General features: G+C 37.6%; 1 protein-coding gene across 1 annotated transcript; it reads left to right on the plus strand.

Annotated features, from left to right (window-relative positions):
• Positions 1-447: 447 nt before the first annotated feature.
• mfsd6b (major facilitator superfamily domain containing 6b) lies at positions 448-19,623 on the plus strand. Its single transcript, XM_065252131.2, has 7 exons — positions 448-700; positions 2,859-4,347; positions 9,560-9,657; positions 13,544-13,705; positions 16,102-16,200; positions 16,285-16,553; positions 19,013-19,623. Exons 2-7 carry the CDS (start codon positions 2,861-2,863, stop codon positions 19,223-19,225), a joined length of 2,328 nt encoding a protein of 775 aa, XP_065108203.1. The 5' UTR covers positions 448-700; positions 2,859-2,860; the 3' UTR covers positions 19,226-19,623.
• The last annotated feature ends 322 nt before the right edge of the window (positions 19,624-19,945 follow it).

The following is a 19,945-nucleotide window of genomic DNA, read 5'->3' on the forward strand; positions in this document are numbered from 1 at the left end:
TCTGCCAAGTGATGTGGACATTTTCATATGGGACACTTATCCCCCATCCTTTGTGAACTCACAAAAGATGGATTGTGGATTTCCTGTAGATGGCGATGTTATCACGGTTTCTGTTCATGATCATATTGCAAAAGCTCAAGTTTGCCGGTCAAAATAAAATTGTTTTCCTTTTTTTTGATAAGCGAACACACTTATAAATAATAAAAAAACTGAAATATGAACCAAATATAAACAGTGTCATAACTACTTCCAGCTCACACAAAAGTGAACTAAATAATATATTAATTAATAATAAAATAAAACATAATCTGAAAGATCTCAGACAACAAAATATAGCAACATACACTATATATAAAAAAAAAAACATAACATCTGAAGAAAAAAAACACACTGATATTAACAATGACACAGGGTGTCAGCTGAAATGACATCACTGGAAAAGGCCGTCCCACCCCACGAGCTGCGCAGATCGCAGACAGGTGAGAGATTGACGTCAGTTCGGATGAAATAAACCATACGATAAACTTGCTCAACACATCGCTGTTTAAGGAATATGGAAATGGTGGAAATGAAAAGTGCACAGAAATCCAGGATGGTGATAAAATGATGAATAGAGAGAGAGACGGGCTCTTTATGATCGGGATCGTCTTCCTTCAAGGCGAGACGGTGAAATAACGCAAACTTCCAAACACACATTTGGGTAAGTCAAAGTATAGAAACGCCGCTTTTTTATACTTACACGCTATACGGGTGGATTTCATGTTTCATTGCCTCAATTTTTATTATCAGCATTGTATAGAAATGTAATATTGGCTCATAATCGATGACAGCGCGTGGACGTGATGGATTTGCTTATTTAAATCATGATTAAAAATTAATTTCTTAACTATAATTACCCTCATATTAAAACCACAATAGATGTGTCAACAATAGGCGGTGTGTACTTTTAGCCTAGGACAACACCCTGAAGTTTACTCGGACACATAATAATGGTTTTGATGTTGGCAGAATGTTTATTTTCCTGTAACTGTGACTCTTTAAATCCATAATGTTGTGTACATACTCATCCTCCTCACATATAAAGCATAAAGAGATACAGTGTAATGGTACTAATGCCAATCTTTGTGGGAAAAATAATGTAAAGGTTAAGTTTTAAAGCCATTGGTCCTTGTCTTTTGGCATTAAGGTCAAAAGGATGCTAGAGGACTAGTTTTGTAAGTAGTTATCCTTATTCAACAAGATGAAAGTTAAAATGTACAGTCAGAAAAACTAAACCAAAAATACTGAAAACTAATCTTGTCCGCATGGGTGTGTACAAAAATTATTTCTAATTAAAACACACCCATGAATTAGTACTACTTACCTTCAAGTCACGAATTATACTGTAGTATGATTTGTAACCTCAACTTCCTGTTTCAACAGGAAATATGTCAGTATAGGAAATAAAACCGCTCTGATCAAGTGACTTTATAGGCCCTGTCCTAAATGTAACCATAAACACCTAAAAAAAGTCCTAAAAAGCACGCATTTGGGGTGCATATCCATCGAAAAGGGGGCACCCATGAGCACCCTTTTGAAACCCCAAAATGACCAATGGGACACCCGACAGACTTAAAGGATTAGTCCATTCTCTTTAAAAAAAAAAAAATCCAGATAATTTACTCACCACCATGTCATCCAAAATGTTGATGTCTTTCTTTGTTTAGTCAAGAAGAATTTTTTTTTTGCGGAAAACATTCTAGGATTTTTCTCATTTTAATGGGCTTTAATGGACCCCAACACCTAATAGTTTTAATGCAGGGTAAAATTGCAGTTTCAAAGGACTCTAAATGATCCCAAACAAGGCATAAGGGTCTTATCTACCGAAACGATTGTCATTTTTGACAAGAAAAATAAAACATATGCACTTTTAAACCACAACTTCTCATCTATATCTGGTCCTGTGACGCGCCAACGCGACCTCACATCATTGCGTAATGACGTGGAAAGGTCACATGTTACATATATAAAACGCACATTTGCGGACCATTTTAAACAATAAACTGACACAAAGACATTAATTAGTATCATTCGACACACAACAACGTTGGAACGGTCCTCTTTCTCCACACTTGTAAACACTGGGGCGTAGTTTCGCATTCGTCATCCGTGACCTCTTAACGTGTTGCGTGAGGTCACGTTGGCGCGTCACAGGAACGAAGATAGAAAAGAAGTTGTGGTTTAAAAGTGCATATTTTTTATTTTTCTTGTCAAAGATGACAATTGTTTCATTAGATAAGACCCTTATGCCTCATTTGGGATCGTTTAGAGTCCTTTTAAACAGCAATTTTAAAATGCATTAAAACTGTTACGTGTTGGGGTCCATTAAAGTCCATTAACATGAGAAAAATCCTGGAATGTTTTCCTCAAAAAGCATAATTTCTTCTCGACTGAACAAAGAAAGACATCAACATTTTGGATGACATGGTGGTGAGTAAATTATCTGGATTTATTTTTAAGAATATGGACTAGTCCTTTAACGCACACCCACGCATGTCGCCATTTTAAGTGCACCATTGGGATTCAGCCATAGTGTCCCTACATAGTGTTTGTTGTGTACTGAATGTTTTGCTAATGTAACAACTTCTTGGTATAATAATTGTGAGCCTAAAAATTAATATACGGTCCTTGTTTACCCTTAAAACCTATATACAACAGTGTGCATGCCATGAAGGGGTCAATAGAGGCCAGTGTTGTTTGTTTTCCAATGATCTTCAAAATATCTTTTGTGTTATGCAGAAGAAAGAAGGTCAAACAAGCTTTGTTTTTGTCTTTAGGAGAACAATCCCTTTAACCTACTGTATGTTTTTATCTTGCAGAAATGGCGAGTGATCGAGTGGCCATCCTTACTGATGATGAGGAGGACAAGAAGAGAAAATATGTCTTGTCTGAACCATTTAATACCCTGTCCCTGGGACAGGTGGCAAACACAACTCCGTCCAGTGCCAGTCAAATGCCACCTCCGGCCCCCACAGACGCACTCCCACCTGAGCCCCCTCAGAGTATGGGCTGCATGGAGAGGTGCTGTGCTCGAGTAGACAATCGTCTATTAATTTCCAAGATCTTCTATTTCTTCTTTTACGCAGGGTATGGCTCTTTACACCCCCTGCTTGCCGTGTACTACAAGCAGCTGGGAATGACACCCGGCCAAAGTGGCCTGCTGGTAGGAATCCGTTATTTCATTGAGTTTTGCAGCGCGCCATTTTGGGGTGTAGTGGCGGACCGCTTCAGAAAGGGAAAGGTGGTTTTACTCTTTTCCGTCTTCTGTTGGATAGTGTTTAACCTCGCTATCGGCTTCGTCAAACCAGCGGATATGAGCTGCGTAGCTAGGGTTCCTACGATCACACCCCCAACCAATTTTACTAACTATGCGCAATCTGGTAACCGTACCAGACTACGGAGATACTTGAGTGAGGATTTATACTACTCTCAGATGTTATTAGCCGCATACAGACCTCATCCGAGATACATTAGAAGTGAAAATGTAAACAGTAGTATGTCGATTAACTCAACGACAGAGTCGCCGCATGCCACATCGAAATCTACCTCTACTAACGCAACGCAGACGACCACTAGCAAACCTAACGATTATATAGTAATCTATAGTAAGGAACAAGTAAGCACTATATTTCTGGTAATACTCTTGATCATCATTTTTGGGGAGTTTTTCAGCGCCCCAGCTGTGACTATGGTGGATACGGTCACTCTTCACTACCTGGGACAGCACAGAGACCGATATGGACTTCAAAGGATGTGGGGATCTTTGGGATGGGGAATCGCTATGCTATCAGTGGGCATTTGGATTGACAACACACCCTTCAAGATGATCATTCAGGGTTGCGTCCTGCCCGAGTACAAGAACTACAAAATCGCATTTATAGTTTTTGGAGTGCTTATGACCTTGGCGCTAATAGTGGGCACGCAGTTTAAATTTGACAGCAGCGTTTATCATTCAGGTGAGGAGGAGTGCAAGAAAGGAGACGTGGAGATACCTCAAGTCGTTCAGGAGGCATCCCCTCCCGAGTCCGTTTCGGACGAAGCGCCCGTGTCCCCGGAAAACAACCCCCGACCTTTACCCTTAAAAGAACTGTTCCGGATCCTTTGTGGTCTCCGGTGTTTGAGTGTTCTCTTTGTGGCCTGGTTCATGGGGTTTGGGTACGGTTTTGTGTTCACCTTCCTTTTCTGGCATCTGGAGGACCTGAATGGGACCACCACTCTTTTCGGGATCTGTTCAGCGCTCAGCCATGTGTCTGAAGTGGCGGCTTATTTCATCAGCCATAAACTCATTGAGCTGGTTGGACAAATCAGGTAAGTTTTTTTTCTAATAGACCTTATTAACTTAAAGCATGCATTTTCTGATTTGCATTTTCTATAGCTTGATGTCTATAAAAGTTATAGCTGATAGAGGCTTTTATATCCTCAGGGATTAGTGTTGAGCAAATATTTGTATAGACAGGGCAGAGAATGACAATTTCATTTCAGTCGTGGTTTATGTATTTTGGACCTGTGCCCATTCACTGCCTTCATGCATGTACTAGTTGCTGAATATTTTATGAGAAGAGAACCAGGCGCATCTGCTGGAAAGCAATACTATTATTCTCTCTTCTGTCTCGCCTATATTTAAACACATGTAAAGACCGGCCTTTTCGTGCTGAAGGGGTGTAACGCACAGGAAGTTTAAAGGTTTTATTGTGTCTTGTTATTTGTTGACTTTGGCGAAGCTCTACATGGGCACTGCCTTGCTAGGGCACACACTGTACAACCAAGATTCAGGCCTTTTTTCAGGATGTTTACCGTGCACTCGATAAGCAGACATCGAAAGGTCTGCTCACATCCTCTGTCAACATTGTGGTATTTCACAACTGTGTGGTAGTAACTTCCCACCCTATATAAATCATCTTGAGATGAAAATATTTCACTATTTTGTGCGCTTTAATAATATTCGAAGAATATATATATATATAACGCTCTGCCCTATCAAATAGGCCTCACAGGTTCTAGAGGCATCATCAAGTTGATGATGTCACACTTTTGCAGTCATGCGGTTGTGCTAAATGTTACTACGACTGTGATGCTGCTACCCCTGTATATGCTCGAGCTTGCAAGTATTCACCATTTTGAAAATCAGTACAACAGCAAAGTTGCTTTTATAAAATGGCTTTATAAACAAGAAAACATTTTAGACTTGATATGCACGCTCTGTTTTTGTTTTGCTAATGGTTCAACATATGCATAATTGAAAGTGAAGATTTTTTATTTTATTTTTCTTTGCCAATGTTTTTCTTGTTTATAAGCATTAAAAGTAGGGACGCACCAATATTCAGAGAGGGAGGTCTCTGCAGAACAAAAAGAGGTGTTTCCCAATTTTGGGGCGTTTTCAAACTGAAATAGGTGTTTTCCGCCTCTTTGTCTGATTGGCTAAAATTTAGTGGGCGATTCCCAAATGCATTAGTCGTTTTTAACCATCCAATCAAAAAAGTATGGAAGCCCTGAAAAGCCATACATCATTATTTTTTTCTTTTGCGTTTTCTCTTGATCAATGATTTATGTACAAAAAATAAATATAAAGAAATAAAAAAGAACGCAGCATGTCACTTTTTCTGAGTGCCTAAGTGCAGACGTATGAAATAATTTTCTTTACGAATACATATAATTTTGACATAATTTTAAGTCGCTACTAAATATCAATAATGTAATTCAGTCAGAAAAAAATTAATATTTAAAGGGATACAAACTATTTATTGTGCCAAAAAAAACAAAAACAAGATCATTTGGCGTAATCTTTTCAAAATCTATAAAGTAATCTCAAATCATTCATAAACCATTTTATACCAAAACGAGTTAATGTAAATAACACACAAAACGAGCAAAAGGGATCGAGAGGGCTTATGTATTTTATTTATACAAGGCACTCAATTTGAGCCACTCAGACAAAGAGGTGGAAAAACACCTATTTCAGTTTGAAGACACCCCAAAATTGGAAAAAAGCCCCTTTTTTGTTCTGCAGAGACCTATACTTCAATATCCCAGCCTATAATGGACATCGGCAAATTGTTTAAAGGCGGGGTGCATGATCTCTGAAAGCCAATGTTGACATTAGAAATCACCTAAACAAACACGCCCCTACCCCAATAGAATCTGGACTTTCTTTTGATAGACCCGCCCCACACATACCCAACCCAGGCAACGATGTCGGTTAGTAGACACGCCCCTTACTGCTGACTTCTTTTTCCAAAGCGTTTTTCAAAAATCATGCACCCCGCCTTTAAAAAACAGATGATGATAAGGGCAATAAATAGGGGAGGAAATGCATCCGAACTCATGCTTTGTAATTATTTTTTTGAACTGGGTGATCTATCAGTAATTATAACATATCGGTATCGGCACAGACATTTTATATCAGTGTATCCCTAATAAAAAGCATTAAAAATGACATTAATGAAAATAAACATATTTTGTCCTTGCAGTATTGCAGAGCACTGTATAGTATCAAGAGACTATGAGTAGTATAGATTTAGATATTATGCATTGGCAGATTCCCTATATAAAGTACATTTTATTAGTATGTGCGTACCCATGATTTTTGCAATGCTGCTTACCCAATGCTCTACCATTTGAGCTACAGGAGCATACCATTTAATTAAAGCATTTGTAAGCATTTACTTCCAGAATATTGCATTTACATGTATCACACATAAATGGGGCGGCACAGTGGCTCAGTGGGTAGCACTTGACTTGCCTTGTCTTGTTGCAAGAAGGTCCTGGTTCAAGCTAGGGATGCACCGATACCACTTTTTTGGAATACGAGTACGAGTACTTGCATTTCAGTACTTGCCGATACCGATACCGAGTACTTAATAAAAAAACATGATTTAAATTTACAGGTAACAGCTTTAGTCATATAATTTAACAAAAAAACAAAGGACGAGTTTTCCAATTTGTTGTAAATTCTGCCTCTTTGGACAACACAAGAGGCATTAACCCCTTACACGCCGCTCAAACATAGACATTTCTCAGACAGTGGTATCGATTCCAGGTATCGGGGGACTTTTAACGAGTACGAGTACTTTAGAAAACGTGGTATCGAGGCCAATACCAGTATCGGTATCGGTGCATCCCTAGTTCAAGCCCCAGATAACTCAGGTGGAGTTTGCATATTCTTCCTATGTCAGTGTGGGTTTACTTCGGGTATTCTGGTTTCCTCCCATTGGCCAAAAACATGGTTCAGGTGAATTGGAGATGCCAAAGTTGCCCCTCCCTGAACGTGTATGGATTAACTAGTTATCGCCACAATATAACCATACTGTAGATGATGGAATGGCGTTAAGAATAAGCAAACAAACAAAAAATATAAATAATACATTCCTTTGTTCTGCAATAAAAGCAAACATACAAAGATGGAAATCTTTTTGCCTAACCATGTGTTAGGAGATGTTCTCTCTGGTCTTTATTTTGTGGCCTGATTTCATTACTGCCCATGGAGAGGATGCCTTGAGGTCATGAACTGTAACTTTATCCACCCATTAGCCCCATCATGCATTGTCTGGGCTCTCCGAAATTGATCCACTTAGCTTTCTCCTCCCGTGGATCAATGGTTTGGCTCTCTAAAGGCGAAAGGGTGTGGCAGAGCCCGAGCTGTGTATGGAGACATTCATGTCTAAATTTGCATGGCTTCTTTCAAAAGTTTGTAAGTTGCACCTGAAAGTAGCTTGGAGTGGCTGTCCATGTAGAAAGCGGTTAAGATCTCCTGTTTGAAGATGATGTGCATATTTCTTTCAATATTAAAATGCCTTTCATCTCCAAGTAAACCATCTGTAGTTTAACGCAACGCTTCATGCTTGCACTGTCAAAACTCTGAGCATTTCAGTTAACCTAACATACTGAAGAAACCTTAGCTGAACCAGACCAGTGATGTGATTTTAGGGCGTGCGTGCGTGCGTGCGTGCGTGCGTGCGTGCGCGCGTGCGTGCGCGCGCGCTGTGTTTAATAACACACACATATGGGTGTGTGTGTGTCTGTGTGTGTGTGTGTGTGTGTGTGTGTGTGTGCGCTGTGTTTAATAACACACACATATGGGTGAGTCTCACGAAATCCAGATTTAGAAGGTGTCCAGCATCAGAAATTTTAATAAAAGCCCTTGATGCCATTTTTTTTTTTTTTTGCACATATAAGATTAAGGTCTGAACTATAACCATTATTTTTAGAGGATTTAAAAATATTTTCTATAGAATTATTTACATTTTTTAGATGATCATTATCCAAAGTTATCATTACCGCAACATGACATTACATTAAATATATGCATTTACAAACTCATGTTTCGGTAATGATAACTAAAAAGTTGTCTAGGTACTTTGACAAACAAAATTTCAACTTTTATCTGGAGAGAAAAAATAAGAACTGCTTACCTGGTAGCCATCTTGAGTGTAACAGTCAACTATGTCCCTTCCAACTTATTATTATAATTTTTTTAAGGCCTTAAACAATGATTGAAAATTGTTGCGGAGGATGAGAAAATTGGTCTTGGACACATTTATATTCCTAATTATTGTCTCTACATATACCAATGATCACCAAATACCACATGTTTCTTTACTGTCATGGACACATTGTGATAATGAAAAGTTTCCCCTTAAATGTGGAAAAAACAACAAAATTGGTTTTGTATGATGTCATTTGAAATCATGTGCAAAATAGTACATGAAGAGATGTTTGTAACTGTATGCTTATTATTTTGATAGCATTTACTTTCTTTATCAAAATGTTTCATGACACCTCATAAGGCTAATTTCACGAGAATCACCCATATGTATGTATGCTTTAAGAAAAAAATGTATATATTATATTTAAATATAAAAATGTATATACACAACATGAAAATATCTCTTAAATATATACATGCATGTGTGTGTATTTATATATACATAATTATTATACACGAACACAAACATATATGATTACTATTATTCTGCACACGATTAGTTGCGATTAATTGTTATCTTATTTTTGATGGAGGTTATGTTTAGCAGCTTTTGCATCTGAGTTCCTCATATGCAGTCATTGGGGGGGTTTTTTCAATTTGTGGCACAGAAACTTCACCACCAACACACTTTACCATTAAAGCACAAAAAAATGGAAATGTTTAGCTAAATCGGTAGAGCACATTCTTAAAGTTGTCTTTCAGGAATGTCAAGAAAAAGGAATTACTGTATAATCATATCTGAAATCTCAATTTATTGGCATGAGTTGTGTGAGTTCCTGTTGTTAGAATTTCAATGCTGTAGCACAGAGAAGTCTCGATGGCCCTTCCTGTAGATAGAGTGACTCATTCATGCGCACATCAGAACAGAGAATGACATCACCAGCGATGCAACACCCAGTCTTAAAATACAACACACAATAGGCGTTATAAAGACTCTCATTTAACTGCACCCAGCATGACATAGCTATTGTAAAAATAAAAGCATTGTGTTTCATGTGTTTGAATAAAAGATGGCCTTGTATTTGTATTCTTCTTTAGGGTCCTGTATATCGGGCTGGCCTGCAACACCGCACGCTATCTGTACATCTCCTACCTGCAAAACGCGTGGTTGGTTTTACCCATGGAGGTACTTCAAGGTAAGAACTGAGACTTTTGGCTGCAGTTGTTGGTTTTTCAAACAGGATGTGTTTGGATTGGAACGCTACCCTGTTTAACTGACGACATTTGAGTTTGTCTGAGGACAAGCAGCTTTGAAAGAAATGTGAAATACTGTTGATTCTAAAAAGTCAGTTCTTAAAGCGATATCAAAATTACCCCATGATTTACCCACCGTCAAGCAATCTGAAATGCATACGTCCATCATCTTTCAGATGAACACATTTGGAGTTATTTTAGTAATGTCCTTGCTTTTCCTATAGCTTATAATAGGAGAAAACAGATATCAGGGAACCACGTTCAACTTTGAAGCCCAAAAAAGTGCATCTATCCTTCACATATGTAATCCACATGGCTTCATGGCTTCAATCCGTGCAATGTTGTAAAAAAATCCATATTTCAAATTTTATAAACTATAATATCAAATGAGTCCAAGATGGTGTCGTTCATGGAAGATAGTTATTACAGTTTATAATGTTTGAAATATGGATATTTTTCTCACAAAATCGCATGGATTACCCACAAAAGACCATTTATAAATCAATGGAGCCGTGTTGATTACCTCTGTGAAGGATGGATGCACTTTTTTGGGTTTCAAAGTCAAAAGTTGTACCCTGATCCTTGTTTACTACTGTTATAAAGCTTGGAAGAGCAAGAACATTTACTAAAATAACTCCAAATGTTTTCATCTGAAAGATAATGTGCATCTCGGATGGCTTGAAGGTGAGTAAATCATAGGATAATTTTGATATTTGACATCCTTTGAAGGACCACTTTTCCTGCTTCTCTAGAGTTGATTTTTACCGTTTTGGAATCCATTCCGCTGATCTCTGGGGTCTGGCGGTAACACTTTTAGCATAGCTTAGCATACTCCATTGAATCTGATTAGACCATTAGCATCGCGCTAAAAATGACCAAAGACTTTCGATATTTTTCCTATTTAGAACTTGACTCTTCTGTAGTTACATTGTGTACTAAGACCGATGGAAAATTAAAAGTTGCGATTTTTTTTTTTAGGTAGATATGGCTAGGAACTATACTTTCATTCTGGCGTATTAATCAAGGACTTAACTGCTCTTACAGGCGCAATGATATTATGCAGTGCGCGAAAATAGTCCCCTGAAAGTCCCTATTGAAAGTAACCACTGGGACTATTTTCGGGCATCGGTAATATCACTACGCCTTCCTATTTAAATAGGAAAAATATATTTTTGTTATTTTTTAGCGTGATGCTAATGGTCTAATCAGATTCAATGGATTATGCTAAGATATGCTAAAAGTGGTACCGTCAGACCTGGAGATCAGCTGAATGGATTCCAAAATGGTAAAAACAAATGTTTAACTCTAGGGGAGCTGGAAAATAATAGTTTTTAAACCTCTTGTTTTACTGTGTAAAGTGCATTTCTCAGTGCTGATGATGATGTACAAATGTAAAGGCCTTTGAGACTTGATACAAAACAGGTTCTGCAAGCCAGTTTAGTCACCATTATCATTACGAATGTCTGCAAACAAACAAACAAGCAGAACCTGTTGCTGTATTACAGGTTCGCAGGGTGTTAACAAGCTTTTCAACTGAGCTGAATGTTGGGTACAATGCAATAGTGGCATTTTGCAATACATTTCATACCGTAGTAGATACCGTATATTTACACGGTTGATAGCAATAAACTAGACAGGTGTTGCAATTCGTTATTTCCATGTGCAGTAATAAAAATAAAGTTGCTACATTTGCCACAGAAGAAACATTTTTGGCTGTATAGGTCTGTAAAAAACCCTTTAAAGCAACACCAAAGAGTTTTTTTTATCTTATAGTAACGTTTCCAAAAAAGTTTCAGTCGTTCATCCACTCGAAACTGGGTGAACGGCACTTTCACATTCGCTTTGCAGGCCTCTATCGGCCAAAACCGCATCAAAGAAGTTTCCAACCGTCGGGTCGCAGTCCAGTAGTTCGAGTGAAAACTAAAAAAACTTGCTTTACGGCAGACCTACAATCCAATCAGAGCCAGCTTTGCTGCAGTAGGCTAAATTATTTACGACAGTGGTAATGGACAATTCCGCTTCCAACCTGTAGGGGGAGCAAAGAGCATAAACTCTTTAGTGTTGCTTTAAAGTCGCAATTAAATTGTAATGAAAAACTGTCATTTGTTTTGGAATATTGTGGTATTTGTTTTACAAATGACTTATTTGTGAGCTTCAATATTTAAAAAAAATTCATATGCCCTTAAAAACGAAAATCTCCTCCCCTCCTTAAAACGATCTCTCTTTACTTCCGGTCATATGGTATGGCAAGTGGGTGGGGTTTGTGAAAAGATTGCAGCGATTAGCAAATAGCAACATGACCCAACTTTAAACGGTTTCAGGCTTCATTCATATGTCGAAAAAAATGTATATGAATCGGATTCACATCGCATCCGCAATATTTTCATGTTAAGACGTGTCATGCGTCATTAATAAATGCGACGCTGACTACTCGGGTACATTAACATTTAGTCATTTGGCAGACTTACGAATAAGGTAAACAATAGAAGCAATTATAGCAACACAAGAACAGCAATACATAAGTGCACTGGAAAAAGTCTTAGCCAGGGGTTGGTTAGTAATTTTTTTTCACATGACTCTTCTTAGTAGCGCAATGGATAGGGGTGTCATGATTCTCAAAATCCTCGATTCGATTACATATTCGATTCAATTCCATTCTCGTTTTTTAAATTTTTTTTAAAGACAAAAAAATTATATGCCTTTATTATTATTATAGTTTCACATTAACATGCGCATTGCGTGCTTTTCCTCGCATGGGGGTTTGTGGGCTTTTCTTACGCGAGAGAGCTTGTTGAGAGAGGATTCCTTCTTGCACGCAGGTGGACTTAATGCGCGCGTCTTGGACTCCTCCTAGCATCTGAAATAAAACGGTGCGTCATAAGCAGCTGCGCTTCTCTCTGTCTCACGTGCACGCGCTCTCGCATCTGTCCAAAGTCTAAACATAAACTAAAGTAGTAATCCTTACGTATTTGTTCAGTTTTATGCGTTCCATGCAAGCTGAGACAAACAAGGAGTTGTAGCAATACATCCCTCGTTTTTAAAATATAAATTGCGTTCCGCGGGACCGATGTTTTTAAAGGCACCTTAGAGGGGTTTATTTTTCCCCGCTTGACAAGCCGACAGGACGTGACATGGGGGCATGGCAGCATTGTCGATCCCATTTTTTAATTCGAAGTTCGAGGTTGTGACTTAATTTCGATCGATTTCGACTTAAAATCGAAATCATGACACCCTTAGCAATGGAGGATCACAGCTCCATGTTACGATGTTGAAGCTTTATGTCTTGTTACAGAAATAAAGCTTTATAATCCTGTATAATCATTTTGTCTGTGTTCATTGCATATCGTGACATTTTACTTCCTCTGTGGTTTAAGCTGTTCTAGGTCAGTATGTCTACCTTGAATTGTTTTGCCATGTGTTTAGTGTAAATGCTGATATCAGATACGAGTCATTTTAAAAAGATGATGTAAACGTGTTGTCAAAAAGTCAGATACAGGCAACAAATTGGAATTGGACATCAAGATTTGCAGTGTAAATCCAGCTATGTGTACTTAAAGGGGCGGATTCCCAGACAGGGCTTATCCTAGTCCCAGACTAGGTGTTTCATTGCTGTGAAGAAACACTGTTTATCTATTGTTTTTGGTGTTTCTGCAGTGATGCCAGCTCATTTACAGTATTTGTCATGAATCATATACTGTACCAACTGCAAACATTGTTAAATCAATATTTGTATAATTAAGTAGGCTATATAGGTAGGCTACTGTATTACTTTTTGCTGACATTTATTCCAAAGAACACAAACATGAATGTTTATTTACTGTCACTCAGGTCTGACACATGCTGGGGTGTGGGCGGCATGCATATCATATTTGAGCGCAGCTGTACCGCCCTCCCTGCGCACCTCGGCTCAGGGAATCTTGCAGGGCCTGCACCTGGGACTCGGAAGAGGCTGTGGAGCCATGATTGGAGGAGTTTTCACCGACCATTTTGGTATGTCAGCGAAGACCATGTGACATCACAGACATGTCATGTCTGTGCTTCATGCATACTTTATTCTAGTCACTGTTACTACAAAGGGCAGCATCATATAGGCCTTGTACACACTGCATATAAATTCGGTTGTCATTTCACCTTTTAATGCTTAATCATGTTCTGTACACACACACACACACAGGTGTGACAACCATAAAAAATGCAGCTAGTGACAACCACATTAAAGTATTTAAACGTGCGTGCATAATGCACATGACACATGTCTCTCTTCTAAAAAAAGACATGCCTAGAAGGGGAAAAGGTCTTGTGGTTGCGAGATGCAGAAGATGACAGATGCATTAGCATTTGCTTACTTGTGTTGCCAGGTCTTGCACAAAAATAACGAACAGATGATAAACCAAAATAAATCCAAATGCTTTACCTCAGTGATCAAAATATTGGGACTGGCACCTTCCAACTTATTATTAACACCAAAAACATGTCCCTTCATGAGCCAAAGCCATAAACAATTAAGCGCCACAGCAGTATAAGCTCAAAACAAGACGTGGAGCTGGCAACTCTGCAAGACAGCAGCCTAACAAATGCACGACAAGGGGGTTTATCACAAAACATATTATTTTGGTCAAAGCAGTGAATTATAACCATTTTCCGTATTTTCTGGACTATAAGTCACTCCAGAGTATAAGTCGCATCAGTCAAAAATGCGTTTTGAAAAACAAATATAAGTCACACTGGACTATACGTGACATTTATTTAGAAAATGTTTTCACAACATCCAAGCCCAAGAACAGACATTTAATCTGGAAAGGCAAGTTATTCAACTAAACAATAGCACAGAACAGCAGGCTGAATAGATGTCTGTACATGTTAAAGTAACATTAACAGTTAGTTACACGATACACAATAGCATACAGAACATACCTGAGAGGCTGAATAGGCTAAATTTACATGACAAGCCAAATCAAAAAGTTCAAGTTCAATAAGGTCCCGAAGTCATTCCGCATCACTGAATCCACTGAATAACATAAATACAGAAGCAGCATATAGCGGACTTTCACGGCTGTAGACGGTAAAGGTTACTCTTGGTTCATATGATGGACATCAATAATTTTGACGTATAAGTCGCATCTGACTATAAGTCCCAGTACCCGCCAAACTATGAAAAAAGTGTGACTTATAGTCCCGAATGTATGATATGTTGTTGTTGAAACGTTAATAAACAATAATTTTTATTGTAATCATCAGCTACAATGACCCTAAAATAAACGAAAAGACAGGGTTTTTGGGTTAAACATGTGGTTTATTATATCAAACTTAAAAAAAAAACTTTTTATAGTTAAGCATGAGTCTACCTTGTGAAAAAAAATACAGATAAAAATAAAGCTGCACATCTTCAATTTTAACAAAATAAGGAGTAAGCTATTTCTCTTTAGATTAGACAAGAATAAACTAGTGTTGTAGAGGTCTTGGTGCGTCTTGGAATCGACTGCGTCTCGTCTCGGTCTCAGACAAAGAGGACTCGGAATTTTATTTCATGACCGGTCTCGACCCTTTTAAGTCTTGGTCTTGTCTCGGTCTCGGCCTGTCTTGGTCTTGGTCATGACTTGGTCTTGGTTTAGGTGCTCTTGACTACAACACTAGAATAAACCAAACTGTCCTTCCTCTTGAACAGCATAAATGGGAGAGCAAAACATGCAGGGCCATTTTCGGATACCCAAAGTATTCCAATACTGCAGATTTAAAAAAAGTTTGGTGAAAGATAGAGATAAGAATTTGTAGCCTCTGGTCTGACATATTTCTCAGCTATACATGTATAAGTGGACTCTAAACAGTCACATGGAATGAAGTTGCATATGTGCAGCAGCGCAGGTGAGATCTGCTTTCATTTTTTGCACAAAACTGTGGATAAGCAAATGTTCATGGTTTGATAATTGTGCATGTTAATATTGCGGTAAACCGTCATACCGGTATACTCTTACGACCCTAGTGGCTCATCATGTCAAAATATGTGTTCGGTGCATCATGGGAACTTATGTGCATTGCGTGTCATGTCAAAATACTTTTATAAAAATACTAATATTTTGTCATGACGATCCACAAACATGATGATGATGAGTTTTCGCATTTGTGTCTCCTCGGTAAAGTAGTCAAGAACCGCCACTTAGAGTTAGAAACTTAAAGAAATGTTAATACAGTATTGTGGTCTTGTCAGGCTAAACTAATATTGATAGTAATAATAATTCATAAATCTGTTTGTAATACTAAATACTTGCATATTTTACAATCATGAAACTACATTTATATTGTGAAAGCTGATGTAAATAACGATTATCTGACAGCATCAAGGTGGTTTCACAACTCACTTCCTTTCGTTTTGCAAATTTCCTCTGTAGGTTCTGCATTAACCTTCAGAGGCCTCGGTATGGCTTCGCTGGTTATATTACTGATCTTCTCTCTCATACAGTGGTTGTTAGGTCAAAATGAAGAAAAAAGTAAGTTTCCTCTTGCTCTTACAAAACAGAGTTTATTTTGTCGGGTAACACCAGAAAGGCTCAACCCTCTGTGATCTTTTACAGATAATTTAATGCTGGCTCAAAACAATCCAGTGGCCTCCGGTCCGGTACCTATTGCCACCATTGCCGTACAGAACCAGAATTCATCTCAGCCCAATCAAGAAACCAGCATGCCTGCGAAAAAGACCAGACATTTAGAGGAACAAGAGGACACTAACAAACCTGCCTGGGTGGTATCTGCATCCCCATGGGTCACCATCGCTTACGCCCTCTATCAGATCAAAGATACGGTCGCTATGATGAAAAACGGCAATGAAAGCCAACCTATGCAGGTATGGTGGCACAGTTTGTGATTTGGGATGGAGAAAGGAGATGAACTTTATTTTGTTTTACTTTTTCCTGCTGTTTTTCTGTATGCTGTCATCTTGGCTTTTGGTATGCAACTGTTCAAATCAATGTGAATGATGCCAAATTATATTTTATAACTCTCTTTCTCGTTGCATTCATGCTGCCATTTTCTCAGAGTAAAGGTGAGCAGATGTTTGTCAGTATGTCCAGACCATGCATGCACTTGGTTGATTTCACCTTTCATACTTTTTTGTCTTTCTGTATACAGCCAGGATGTCAAACTCTTTTTTTTTAAAGCCATTATTAAACTTTTAGTATAATAATTACAATAATAACAGGCAAAACTGTGGCTTTCTAGTAGCAGAGTTTGGCATCTAACATCAGCTTGAATCTTACTAACACTATCATTGTATCAGCCTCTTCCTACAGAAATAAATGCTTTACTGTCATTTTTTTGTTTGTTCGTTGTCCTTACTTTTATCATGCATCTCTGTCATGTGTCTACATTTCTCTCCTGTGCACTAAACTTGTTGATTGTCAAGGCTTTAGCTAAAAGATGTTTAGCAATAATGTGGTATGTATTGTAAATTACATGTTCACTGATAATATTTGTATTCGTTGTTTTAAAAATATTATTTTGTGTCAAGAATTGCTGTTTATTTGTTGCATGAATTATGGAATTGTTTGACAAAATGTAAGTGATTTATTCATTCAAATTGATAAAGGTTAAAGGAATTGTTCATCCAAAATTTAAAAATCTGCCATCACTTACTCACCCTCATATTGTTTCAAACCTGTAATATTTTTTTTTTTTTTTTGCTAAACACAAAATAATATATTTTGAAGAATGTTTGTAGCAAAGCAGATCTGGGGCACCATTATACACTATGAAAAAATTATTTGTTGGTTCAATAAATATAAAGTTATCTGGTAGCCTTAAAGGAGTAGTCCACTCTATAGATGGGGCCCATTGACTTACCATAGTATTTTTTTCCTACTATAAAAAGTCAATGGACCCCATCTTTAAAGTGGACTACTCCTTTAAAATTAAATTGTGAGTTGATTTGACTTACAAATATTAGTTGACTCAAAAATGTTGAGTAAAAAATAAGGCAACCGGGTAAGTTGAAGCATGGAAAACAATGGTGCCCCAGATCTGCTTTGTTACGAACATTCTTCAAAACATCGATGTGTTCAGCAAAACAAAGTTATTTACACTGTAAAAAGTTGGATCAATTGGTAAAACGTACAAATTTTTTTTTTCAACTTACAATTTTACTTTAGTTTCACTTTTAGGTTGAAAAAATATTTTTTTAAGTGTTACCAATTGAAGTACACTTTTATCTTTTTAAAGTTTAAACACGATTGGAACAACTTAAAGGGACACTCCACATTTTTGAAAACGTGCTCCTTTTCCAGCTCCCTTAGAGTTTTTTTTTTACCATTTTTGAATCCATTCAGCTGATCTCCGGGTCTGGCGGTACCACTTTTAGCATAGCTTAGCATAATCCATTGAATCTGATTAGACCATTAGCATCACGCTCAAAAATAACATAATAAGAGTTTCAATATTTTTCCAATTTAAAACTTGACTTCTGTAGTTACATCGTGTACTAAGACCGACAGAAAATTAAAAGTTGTGATTTAACATGGCTGCAGGAGGCGTAATGATATTATGCAGTGCCCGAAAATAGTCCCCTGCTATTGAACGTTACAAAGGGGACAACTTTCGGGCACTGCATAATATCATTGCGCCTCCTGCAGCCATGTAACGGCATCAAAGTCCTTGATTATTACGCCAGAATGAGAGTATAGTTCCTAGCCATATCTTCCTAGAAAATCACAACTTTTAATTTTCTGTCGGTCTTAGTACACAATGTAACTACAGAAGAGTCAAGTTTTAAATATCGAAACTCTTTAGTTATTTTTTAGCAGGATGCTAATGGTCTAATCCGATTCACTGGATTATGCTAAACTATGCTAAAAGTGGTACCGCCAGACCCAGAGATCGGCTGAATGGATTCCAAAACAGTAAAAATTAAATGTTTAACTCTATGGGAGCTGGACAATTAGCATATTTTCAAAAAAAGTGGAGTGTCCATTTAAGGGTGAGTAAATGGGACAGAATTTGATCTATTAATTTTTCTACACATTTGATAAGATTTAGCCTACTGTTCTGGCCTCATATGTGTCTGTGAAATCCAGGTAAAGATCTTATAATCTTGATTTCAAAGACATGACCTTACTTCACTTCAGTAAAGATATCAAGGTTATATTTTCACTGAATGTTCTTTATACATTACGTAGCATGAGTTTATGTAATAAATAGTAAATCAGCAGGGTGTTCACAAATGGAGTCACACATTTTATCAACTCACTATGTTATTTTAAATATTAATTTTGAGTTTGTTGATAAATGCAGTAATATATTCTCATCCTGTAGGGCACAAGTGAGCAGACCTCATCATCGCCACCTGCTGATGGATCTTCATCTACTCCACCTACTACATTAAGTCCAACCGAGATTGCCTCCTCATCACAAAAACCTGCTGCTGGGGCATCTGTTCCTCAAAACACAGATCCCATGGAACAATTACCACCATCTGTAGAAAAAGTAGATAACTCAATACCCCCAATAGCACAGAATAAAACATAAAATTATCTATATTGGTAAATGGCTTCATGTTAAGTCTGTGCGGTGTAAAGGGTGAGAATTATGATGATTTTGAACTGAAAACGTATTGATGGGTATATTGTTACAAGCCAGTTTTCGTTTGCAGAGGCAATAGAATTAATATGCTTTGCACTGCCAGGATTTCATTATTAGTGGGCAATGGCCCTCCATCTCAGGCCCTGCGTATATTTGTACTGACTTACTGCTTGAATGTCCCAACTATGGTGAGATTTATGTAGTTGTTTGTAATGTAGCCCAGCTTCAGCGTAATATTCCTGTGATTCAGTGTTTCAACAAGGTCTTTGGTAATCATACTTCAATATAACTTGTGACCAAATGTAAATTAAATCTGTATTTAATAAAATATGTTACTTGCTCCGTTTTTTTGTAGGTGTGTACCATTATCTAGGGTCAAGATGGTAAAACCCAGTATATGAGGATAATATTTTGTAGAGATCCATTTCTCTACCGATATAACCGATTATTAGTAGTGATGTCTGCTTATAATTTCATTGTTTAACCTTTAATACTTTCTTTAAAGGGAACATATAATGAACTGACTTTTTCCATGTTTAAGTGCCATAATTGGGGGCTTCTGTCAATATAGAAAATGTGAAAAAGATCAACCCAGTGACTTAGTTTTGGTAAACCATTCTTTGCCAGCATGTGAAAAAATAAGTCACTGAAATGTGGCTCCCCTTG

The sequence above is a fragment of the Paramisgurnus dabryanus genome, chromosome 15 (assembly GCF_030506205.2).
Source record: "Paramisgurnus dabryanus chromosome 15, PD_genome_1.1, whole genome shotgun sequence".
Classification (NCBI taxonomy): Eukaryota; Metazoa; Chordata; class Actinopteri; order Cypriniformes; family Cobitidae; genus Paramisgurnus; species Paramisgurnus dabryanus.